Genomic DNA, 12235 nt, shown 5'->3' on the forward strand with positions numbered 1-12235 from the left:
ATACTTAAAAAACGGACTTAAGTAAAGTACAGTAACAAGCTAACGAAAATACTATCAACCACTGGTCATGATAAATGCATTTTGTGGTCCACCAGCCCCCAAAATGAAAGTAAAGTAAAGTGAATTTTTAGTTGATTCTCAAAAGCCACAGATCAGGCTTTTGTATTTATTTCTAAATCCTATCACTACAAGTCTTCTCCTCTAGATGTCACTGTTTTATTTTTATTTGTTCTTATTTACAATGCAATGGTTTTAACTGTGTAAAATATGTTTGAATCAGTCTCAAAATGATAAAACAGGTTTTTAACCATTCAACTTATTATATTTTGACAATGAAACTAGAAATCCAGATGTTTTTCGTTAACTCTTTGACTCATAATGATGGAGCAAGTCATGTTTCTGTAGATTATTGTGAGTTCTATACAGCCAGAACGACTGAGTCTCTGTTCACACAGTCAGTTTAGTTTATATATGTATGTGGCTTTAAAACTGCATGAAACCGAAGGTTCTTTACTACCACATAAAACTAGAAACAACCACAGAGTGGGACTTGATCTTATCCACTGGCTGTCGATTGGATTGTGAAGAGCTGTTTACTGGAATAGAGTCAGATCTGAATGTGATCGGCTAAACTGCAGCGCGGCCTTACATGCCCAAATCAACCAATATCAAACCAAGAGCTTTGAATGGGAATCCAGTCCTCCACTTAAATGTAACACTAGTGTTATGAGTTTGTTCAAATCACTTTGAGCACTAGTGATAGTGAGCACAGCACTAACTAACTATGCAGTGCTGAGTGTCAATGATCTCTTGTGTATTGGTCAATCTGGTGTTACACAAACAGAATATTGAAACTGTTCCGTTTGCTCTCTATGACAAGCCGTTTTAACATTTAACCCTTAAAATGTACTAGTGTATCCAGTTTAATGCTACTAGTACTTAAATAGCTACTAGTATTTGTTCCATTAAGTACTAGTACTTATGCTTCAGGTACTAGCGCTTTAGGTAGGGTCTTTCTGAAGAAGATACTAGTACTTATTCATTAGATACCACGTTTGATACTAGTAATTATTTCAGTAGTGACTTGTAATTATTCTGCTGTTACTAGTAACACGTTTCACATTTTATAATTGATTTGGAATAAGTACTAATATCTAATAAATGTGTACTATCATTAATTGAATAAAAACTAGTAGCTAATAAATGTGTATTAGTATCTTCTGAATAAGCACTATTTGCTAATAAATGTGTACTAGTATCAAATGAATAAGTACTAGTAGCTAATAAATGTGCACCAGTGTCTACTGAATAAGTACTCTTTGCTAATAAATGTATACTAGTATTGTCAGGCTCCCTTATATTGTGCTCATTTTCCCTCTTGTCTTTGCTGGTTGGTTTTGTGTGCATCCTCCTTGCTAGTGTCTATAGCAGTGATGGGCAAACTTGGGCCTTCCAGACCACTTTCCTGCAGAGATTTGATCCAACCCTGATAAAACTCACCTGCCTGTATCCTTCTAGTAGTCTTGAAGACAATGATTAGCTGGTTCAGGTGCATTGGAACTAAACTCTGAAGGAAAGTGGCCTGGAAGGGGCCGAGTTTGCCCAACCCTGGTCTATAGTCTTGTAGAGCTTGCTAATCAGTAGCTGTCTGTTTTCTGGATATATTAGTCTTGTAAGTTGTCTTACAAACAAAGACAATATTGCCTACTTATTACACTGTAAAAAAAAAAAAAGTTTAGCCAACTTAAAATTTTAAGTTTTCTCAACTTGTCGTTTTAAGTTTATACAACAAAAAATTGGGAATCTCTCACAAAAATAAGTTGAGCAAACTCAAAAATCTACTGAAGCTGGTAATTGTTTTTTATTTTAAGTTCGCTAACTTTTCCATTGATGTTTGTCATTTGTAAACAAGTAAAAAAAAGTTCACAGAACATAATTTGAGGCACATTGAAAAAGCATTACAAGTCTTTTTAACTAACAAAACTGTGTTAGCCGAACAAAAAAAGAGACATGTGACTTTACTCTTAGTGACTTGGGTTGAGTGAACAATTTGGTCCAAAGTTGAGTAAACTCAAAAAAGCTGTGCAGCAAGTTAAGTCAACTTTTCATTTTTTACAGTGTAATGGAATAGACACTAGCAGCTAAAAATAAGTACTAGTAGCATGAACATAGATACTAGTACACTTCAATGTTAAAGTGGCTTGCCACAGACTCTGGCAGTGGTGTTTCAGTGAGATGTGACGTCTGTTACCTGGGGAAGTGGATGTTGATGTAATTCCGAGGAACGAATCCCTCCATGCCGTTTATTTCTGCTTTGAACCATTCATCATTGGTGCCTAAAATCTACAGAGTAGCATGTGATGATTAAACCACTGAAAGAGCTGCTGAGGAATAGACAAACTCTGGTTTAAAGTATCTGAACGTGTCAGAATAACTGAATGAGTTGAGTGCATGTATCGGTGGATATGTGATACTGTACTAAACAGTGCATACAGTGAGCTGCTGATGTAAATGTTGAAACACACCTTGATTATATCTCCCTTCCTGAAGCTCAGCTCGTCCTCTGCTGTGGCGGCGAAGTCATATTTCCCTGTCGCCTCCATGACGGAGACACCTCAGAGACTAGAACGAGAAACAATAGCAACTTTAGATAGTCAAGAACGCATCAAACCACATGCCAGTTAAGCACTGCAGACATTCACAGCGTAACCAGCCGAACACTCACACTAAAGCACAACCACATGAAAGAGACAGATCACCCAAACATCACAGCTGTGCCGTCTACTGACCCTCGTGTCACTCAAACCCCGTCTGACTTTCTGTCCTGAGCGCTGAGGGTGAGTGAATGAACTATCTCTGTCAGTCTTTCTTCTTTTGCTCAATCACTCCGGGCTGAACTCACACAGCCGGTGACATCCACTGCAGTTTAAACTGTGTTTGGTCACGACTAACAGCACATTTTCAGTTATATGTTCACTAAGACACCAGACATCACAACACCGCCTCTGATCGGAAGCTCACACAACCGGTGACCTATAAACAACCAAAACGACGTCCAGCTAATAGGAAACGTTCTGATAACATTCTGGCTTATGAGGTCAAGTTATGAGGGTCATTCTACAGAAATGTCCACTTTTGATATGACGAGATGTCTTAAAATGTATTTATTTTTCTAACATTTAAACTTAGACCACATTATTAGATTAACTTTTGACTTCATGAATACGCATAAATGACAGCTTAATGATTTTTTATCTTTTTTAATGCATTTATTTAGCTGTAAGGAAGGTGACACCGTGAGAGTAACATCAGTGACAATTTTCATGAAAAATGGATTTCATAAAATGTCTGCTGCAAGGTATCAAGCCACATGCAGTCGATCATGGTATACTTGCTAAATTAAGCAGTTTAATCCATTTGTATTCTAGTTTTTTTTAATATATATAATTCCCTATCAATAAAGCAGGTCATACCAGTGAGTTCAACTAAAAGCTTTATATGAAATCATGAGATAAATGAGAAAATTTCTGATAACTGAAAAGAGACTGAGACTGAAAAGAGTGGACTCTTCATGGGCCTTTCTTCACAGATCTTCAGAAAATAGGAAGAAGGAAGTCATGTGATGTCATCAGTGTGATTTTTATTTAAAAATAAATGATTTTTGTTAAATGGTAACATCAGTGACACGACTCCAGGGGACCACTACTTCCATTATATATTTTATAACATTTATTCAGCATTTTGTTTTTGTTTTTTAAGCCGTTTATATCATATATTTGACAGTTATGAATACATTATTGTATTTTAAATGGTAGAAAAGCCTCTAAATAAATCACTTTCCCTCTGTACCTGGCTGTGGGGACGAGCAGTTTTGTGGTGCTTGGAATTTTATATTAATTAATTAAATTAAATTAATTAAATTATAATTAAAAAATAAATGTTCCACATTGATGGCTCAAGTTAATGTCAATGTTATCAAAACAATATTTATACATCAATAATGAAATGTTTTTTTTTTTATAATAAACATTTTAGTTGGCCATTCATCTGTTTGTTTGTTTGTTTTTTTTAAATGTTACTAATCACTCCCTGCTTCAGATGGTTCAGAGAACAAAAATAACTCTTCCACAATGTTTGCAAAATGATACAATTGAACATTCCTTTAAAGTTCTATGTAAAGTTGACACAATGAAGAAAATACATTTTTAAAACATTGAAAAAAGTGAACGTTCTGAGATCATTCAGAAATAACATTTTCATAACATAATGGGAAGGTAAAATATTCTTAGATAATATTTTAGTTAGCTGGGATGCCAAAAAAACAACAACAACTGTCTCTCCAAAAAACAAACGTTTAGGCTCAAAATAAATAAATAAATAAAAATACAGAACAGTTTGCATCAGTCTTTTTGAGTTGTAACATCTTTTAATGAAATTATGTTCAACCAAAAAACTACTTTGACTTAGAGGAACTTTATAATTTGTTGCGTAATGTTCATTACTCAAAAATTAAGTTAAGTAATTGGGGAAATGCCTTAGAACCAAGTAATCTATTTCAGTTAAAATGAACTTTTTTTAAAAGTTTCAGTTAATTTTTAAAAAAATTATTATTTACTTAATAACTGTAAGGCAACGGGTTTCCGCAATTTTTTTTAAGTTAAGTCAACTTATCACTTTTTACAGTGTAATTTCTCACTAGAACTGACATCAAAAGTGAGAAAAGTTGCTCAAAAACGTACATTTACAAACAAACTGACCGTCAACCGCAACTTTCAGATGCCATCTTTATTTTTTTGCTACTACAGAATTAAAAACAGCAGTGGGATGTCTCAGAGAATGAAGGACACATCTATGCCGCCTTCAGAAATCAGCCATTTTCTGGAGACACGATGTGACACAATCACTGGATTCGGCGTGTCCCCTCCTCCCCGCATGCTGTCTGCAGAGGCAGTATTTACAGCGAGTGGACGCAGCCGTATGTCAGTGTATCCACCCACAATCAAACCCTGAGCTCTGCTCTTCAGCACGACGCCAACCACAGGAAAACTTCAGCACGACAGAAACTGTCTTTAAATGTCAAACACAACAGCATACGGCACTATCAGCTCCGTTCCTTCACTGAAAATAACACTGAATTTCAGCATTTACTTTATCAAGTCCTACAAAGCATGCCGGGAAGTAAAAATCCACTTCCCAGTTTTCAAAGTTATAAATTGCACTCAATATTAGGCTGATGTGATTAAATGCTCTTCCCACTGCGCAATAAAATTATCACATATTTTTATATTATACCAACTATCTTAGTCCATCCCTACATCTTATTCCATCTATAGCACATGTAATTTGTGTCTATTGTGTATGTGTGTGTGTGTTTTATTTACTTATCCTTATTTTTATTTTTTATAATCTGTGGGTTGTTGTAAGCTTCTGTCACCAGAACAAATTTCTTGTATGTGCTAACATACTTGGCAATAAAGCTCTTTATGTCTTCTGGCTTCTAATGATCAAAAGCTCATCAAAAGGTTTAATTACGTTTGCCATCAGGACACATTTCTCAATTCTTGTCACTTTTTCAAAACTCTTCACATGGTGAGCACAACAGCAGTCTATGTGGCTAAACTCTGGATCATTTATCACTGCTTTGGCACAAATTGCTTTCAATAACTACATCTTTCAAATTGCGTCTTTTCTCACTGCACCAGACTCTTTGTGTCTTCAGAGAGTGCCAGTTTGCATGTTTTCATGCTCTTCTTGTTCTGAATCTAAACAATTATACACAGTTCAGTTTAGCCGAACAACTATATGGGTGTTAATCTTAGTTATTACCATCTGTAATAAATTTCATTAATAAATCATTAACAAACATTATGTAATGCTTAACAGATCATTAGTTCATATACATTCACATATCTAGAGATGCAAAATAATAACGTGCTTGTTAATGTTTAATAATAAATGTTTTAAACATTACCTGGTAACACTTTACAGTAAGGTTCATTAGTTAACAACATTAGCAAACATGAGCTAAGAATGAACAATTCTTCTACAGCATTTATTAATGTTAATTTCAGCATTTACTAACGCATTATTAAAATCACAAGCTGTGTTTGTTAACATTAGTCAATGCACTGTGAACTAACATGAATAAACAATGAACAACTGTATTTTCATTAACTAACATGAACAAAAATTAATAAATAGTGTAATAAATGCATTGCTCATTGTTTGTTCATGTTAATTAATACATTAACTAATGTTAACAAATGACACCTTATTGTAAAATGTTGCCCATTATCTAATAATCAACATTTCATGTAAATTAAAATGATTACAAATCTCATTAAACTTCTAAAATGCATATGTCTTGAAAATCTACAAATGATTTTAACAGATGTTATACAATTATTAAAAGCTTTTGTTAAACCTTTGCTGCTGTTGAGGTGTGATATGGGTAAGATGGAATAAATGAAGTATTTTCTTGACCCCCCCCCCCACGTTGATGTATGACTCAAGGAATATTCTGTTTAATGACACACAATAGTCCACTAATATAAGTATCGAGGTGATAAAAAGATGTTTTGCACCCAAATTACAATGTGTTATATGTCTTTACCAAGCATTTAGCTAAATTTAACTAACCACCCTTTACACAAACATTGTTAAAGTAGCTGAAAGTCCAGTGCCAATAAAGATACTAAAAAAATTGTAAATGTTTATAAACATTTACAAATGATGAATAGTGTCCACTTTAGATTGGCTACTGCAAAAACATGAACGAATGATTAATAAATGATTTGTAAATATGTGAAAATAGGGTGAATTCAGGTCATTTGGGACACTTTTTGTCATCAGAATGGCTGCTCATAAAGGTTTATAAACATTTACAATTAATGAATAGTTTCCACTTTAGATTAGGTGCTGCAAAAAACATTAACAAATAATTAATAAATTATTTTTAAGATGTGTAAACAGTAGAAGTCTACACAACAAACCAAATATATGACCTTTACAGACAGATTATTATATATATTTTTTTCTAAATAATGATCTGTTAATCATTTGGTAATGTTTAATAAGTTCATTAGTTAACATTAACAAGCACATCATCTCATATTTCTAGACATGTGAATATATATTAAGTAATGATTAGTTAAACATTATATAATATTTGTTAATGATTTATTAATGCAAGTTATTATAAAGTGTTATTGTTTTATGAGTGATAAAGTGTGTTTGTTGAGTGAAAACCTTTATTGTTATAAAATAATGAGTTGATCTGAAACATGTATGAAGTGTATATAAACTATAGTTTAACTGCATTTTTGAATGTGAAATAACTGCTGTGCCAAGATCAAAGTTGGTTATGTGTGAAGAGTTTTGATAAAGTGACCTACATATTGCGCTTGAGTCTTAGCAATTGTAAAAACAAACAAACAAAAAATTGTAAATCAATAAATTAGAATTTCACTTGCAGCAGTGCATTTATTTATTTAAGTACTAATAAGGCCGCTGAATTTATTTTAGTTAGGACATTATGAAATTATGATTAAACGGGTTGCTTTTCATACAGAAGTTTGTGTAAGTGACTTCTTCTGTTTGAGAACAATTTAAGAAAAGCATAATTTCTCAGGACTTCTTACAACTTTGACAACATCATGGTTGAGAAATCGTAGTGGTTAAAGTATGAATGTTGCGTCAAAACTGCATTCAATTAAAAGTCAAAGCCATCTGACCGAAACGTTTCCATGTGTAAATAAATTTAAGCATTGAAAAGTAAAAATTCAACTTTTTAAAATAAAATTCCACATTGAAGTGACTTTGAACTTTTAATTTAAGGGGGTGGGTAAACATTTTGAATTGGATCTTACTTTGTCTTCTGGGAAACGTAGTACTACATGACAAAAATAAAAATAAAATAAGAAACATACAGGCTATACATCATCATTCTGTTCATAAGTTTTCAACCCCCGGCTCTTAATGCGTTGTATTTCCTTCTGGAGCATCAGTGAATGTTTTCATCTTTGTAATAGTTGTGTTTGAGTCCATCAATTGTCCTCAGTGTGAAAAGATGAATCTCAAAATCATACGTTCACTGTTGGAAAGGGGTCAAAGACACAAAAGATGCTGGAAAACCAGAGCTGGAGGATATTTCTGAAGAACAGCGTGCAGATGAACTGCTCATGAATAACTATCACGAAACATAAAAACAGCCGTGGATCATCCAGGTAACGACACACGGTATTACAATTTAAGGATAATTCAACTTTTTGTCTATTTTGTCTTATATGGTAAATATATAACTGTTATGTGAAACAGCTGATTCAGGGCAGTACTAAGTAACAAATAACATGCAGTTTTCATGATACCACTCACAGTTGAGGTCAAAAGTTTTCACCCCCCTTTCAGAATCTGCAAAATGTTAATTATTTTACCAATAAGATATTACACATAAAAGATGTTTACATATAGTCCATAAGAGAAAATATAATTTATAATTGAATTTATAAAAATGAGCCCGTTCAAAAGTTTACATCCCCTTGATTCTTAATACTGTGTTGTTTCCTGAATGATCCACAGCTGTGTTTTTTAGTTTAGTGATAGTTGTTCATGAGTCCAAAACATCTTTTATGTGACATATCTTCTACAGGTCAGTAACAATAACATGCATTTTGTATGACCCCTCTTATTTTGGTAAAATAATTAACATTTTGCATATTCTGAAAGGGGGTTGACAACTTTTGACCTCAACTTTATTCTGTTAAAATGATGTAGATTTTGTATATTCTGCAGAGGGTTTGTGAAGCTTCTGTATGTGCTTCTGAGGCTGAATTTCCCCTGAATGCGGTGACGTGTTCGTCCGAGGTTTGTACTGCAAGCAGCTCGTGCTCTGCTCACCTGCTTCCGTGCATTTCTGCAGCGCTGCAGCTGCAACAATGCAAAGCCTTTCATCTCACTTGTGTATCATTTTTGCTCACGGATCACAGGCAGATTTGCTTCACCGAAACACACATTTGATCTCAGTGTAAAACTGGAATCTTGCAAAATAACGGCTCAGTGTGTGAACCTCTGACATGTGTCAGCTCTGTGAAATAGCGGGGCTAGTTGTCACGCTTCACTTTATATTGTTCAGTAGATTTATTTATTTTGCTAATTTATTAAATTTACTAAGTTGTTATTCCTTTAGCTTTATTTTTTTTTCTATTAAAATATGTTAAAATTACAGCATATAAAACATGTGACAACTTGCCCCTAACTTGATATTTCTTTAAAATACTCTTGTTCTGATAACACAGTTGAGTCTTCTAGTCCAAATCTGCCTTCTGACTCTTGTCTGGTGTCAGTGTGCTTTTTTGTGTCAACATATTTTAAATTAAAATAACAAAAGCAAGCATTTGTGTAAGTTTGACTCAAAGTTACTGACATCCTGTGATTCTAGCCTCAGTTTCCCCTTTAACAGACTCTAGATGAGTGATTTTGTCATCAGCAAAAACATTTTTATCTCTCTCGTGTTCATTCCTCCTTGTTACCGCTGAACGCTCAGATACTGAAGGATCGTGTGAATCTAGAAAGATCGTTGTACTTACAGCTCATGAAACGATGATCTGTCTGTCGTCTGAGCCTCACGGTGTCAGCTTCACCTGCAGCTCCGCGCTCAAATATTATTTCACAACATTGGGAGGAAGAACAGAAGTCAAGCTTATCACATTCAACACGACACGCTCATGCATGACTGTAAAAAGGGGAAATAGAAAGTGTAAATCATCTTCCCCTCCCACTGCGAACACACACACACACATTCACACAAACTCACACACACTCATCTCATAGACTTCATTTGTTTTTCTGTCATGTTAATCTTATATATTTTTAGCTGAGCTGTAGCTCTGAACAAACCATCACAAACTTGTGCAAAACTTTAAATACAAAAATAGTTTAATCGATTTATTAGACTTTTTAACTAGTAAGGACCAGTAAACACTTTCACACTAGGAGGCTATCATGATATTTCTCTATATAAGTGAGGACATTTGGTTCTCACAAGTATAGTTAAACAAGCACACACACACACACACACACACACACACACACACGCACGCACGCTTCCTGTCCGTATGAACACAGTTTGGTCCGACAGACATATGTTCAGTATATTTGTACTTCTGTAATTTTGGTTGACTGGCTTATTTTGCACGGTTTTCATTTTTTGGGTGATTTCACACATTCACTAGAATCACCAGGGGTTTGTTTCCCGTACAGCGACACATCTCACCGCTCACCGAAACTACCAGTCACAACTGTTTCCCGCATTGTTTCAACATTATAGGCCTGTCGTTATTGATGTGACACGCAGGGGCTGGAGTAATCACTTCTTATAATTAATCAATTGCTAACACACTATATCTGATTCATTTCTCCCAATCACTGAACATAATAGCAGCACTTTTCTCTATTCTATACACAGTAGCTCATTATACACCGCGTGTTTCACATGTGTTTCACATATTTCATATGTGACTTTAACACGTGATTGCACATGTAATTTGGCAGAGGATGCTGAATTTATTTATTGTTTAGTGTACAGTAATTATACTCTATTATTGTGTGTTCATATTCAATTCAAACTTGAGGGTATTTGAACTTTTCATCTCTAGTGCTTTTCATGGAAACAAAGATGAAGTTCAAAGGTGAAAGCATACCTTGACTTTAGCGGTCAAACAACTAAAAATCAAGTCAAGAATCTTGGGGTGATTCTGGAGACAGATCTTAGTTTTAGTAGTCATATCAAAGCAGTAACTAAATCAGCATACTATCATCTCAAAAACATTGCAAGAATTAGATATTCTGTTACCAGTCAAGACTTTATCACCAGCAGGTGGATTATTGTAATGGTCTCCTTCGAAGAAGAGCATTAGACAGCTGCAGCTCATCCAGAACGCTGCTGCCAGGATTCTGACTAGAACCAGAAAATCTGAGCATATCACACCAGTCCTCAGGTCCTTACACTGGCTTCCAGTTACATTTAGGATTGATTTTAAAGTACTTTTACTCGTTTATAAATCACTCAATGGCCTAGGACCTAAATACATTGCAGATATGCTCACTGAATATAAACCTAACAGACCACTCAGATCATTAGGATCGAGTCAGTTAGAAATACCAAGGGTTCACACAAAACAAGGGGAGTCTGCTTTTAGCTATTATGCTGCCCGCAGCTGGAACCAGCTTCCAGATGAGATCAGATGTGCTGAAACATTTAAATCCAGACTCAAAACTCATCTGTTTAGCTGTGCATTTGTTAAATGAGCACTGTGCTACGTCCCAACTGCATTTTCTTTTTAAATCAATTTTATATCTTGTTTTTATTATTATTTTTTAATTCCTTGTTTTTATTGTTGTGACTTTTTCACTTCCTTTTATGTAAAGCACTTTGAATTTCCACTGTGTATGAAATGTGCTATATAAATAAACTTGCCTTGCCTTGCTGTAAGATCTCTTTAAGGTAGTGTATATTCTTAGAATTCCGCTGAAGTTCACTGTATCTGCACTCCTCTATTTATGTCATGTGCTGTAATAGACGTTACAAAAGAATTCCTAATTCTGAGGTTTGTGTGACAGTGATTTGAAGTGATCTCACTAGTGTTCTCTGTAGGAAGTGCAGCAGTCTGTATGCCATCTTCAGTTTGATTCGACAGAAGAATATGTATTTGACTAAAGTATTTGATAGCTGGTGTTTAGTTTTGACGTTGTGATGTATGTTTGCAATCGTATACTAATGCAATTTAATGCTAATGCTATATAATACGTTATTGTGCCAAAGAGCAGATCTTTGTAAGTCCACATGCATGTCATAGTAATAAGAAACTCTGCTTCTAACCGCAGGCTGAGAGCTGCAATACCAACCACACAACTTTGCAATGCTGTTTGCAAATTGTTTAACTATTTTAGTAATGAGGAACTTGCAACCATAGCTAATGATGTTTTTGTTAAAAACACAGTGAAGCACAACATTATCTACGTGAGCTAAACTGTGGATCATTTATCATAGCTTTGACACAAAATGCATTCAATGAAAACATTTGTTTGTCATTCAGACACAACGGCAAAACTCAATGTAGCTATAAGCCATCTGCACGCTTACATGCTCTTTACAAAACTGTTCAACTTAAGCTCAATATCTGACATAATACAAAAATGAACAAGACGAATTTGCTACATTTCTACAATAATACGATAT

At 34.5% G+C, this 12235-nt stretch overlaps 1 protein-coding gene across 1 annotated transcript in view; it reads right to left on the reverse strand.

Moving 5' to 3' along the window:
- grap2b (GRB2 related adaptor protein 2b) overlaps positions 1-9743 on the reverse strand; it is a 12022-nt gene extending 2279 nt beyond the window's left edge. Inside the window, exons 1-3 of the mRNA XM_058777741.1 lie at positions 9585-9743; positions 2526-2622; positions 2252-2343 (exon numbers count right to left, since the gene is read on the reverse strand). Of these exons, the coding sequence (XP_058633724.1) occupies positions 2252-2343; positions 2526-2603 (170 nt within the window). The 5' untranslated portion in view covers positions 2604-2622; positions 9585-9743. The remainder of the gene's footprint in view (positions 1-2251; positions 2344-2525; positions 2623-9584) is intronic.
- Positions 9744-12235: the final 2492 nt, after the last annotated feature.

The sequence above is a fragment of the Onychostoma macrolepis genome, chromosome 06 (genome assembly GCF_012432095.1).
Source record: "Onychostoma macrolepis isolate SWU-2019 chromosome 06, ASM1243209v1, whole genome shotgun sequence".
Lineage (NCBI taxonomy): Eukaryota > Metazoa > Chordata > Actinopteri > Cypriniformes > Cyprinidae > Onychostoma > Onychostoma macrolepis.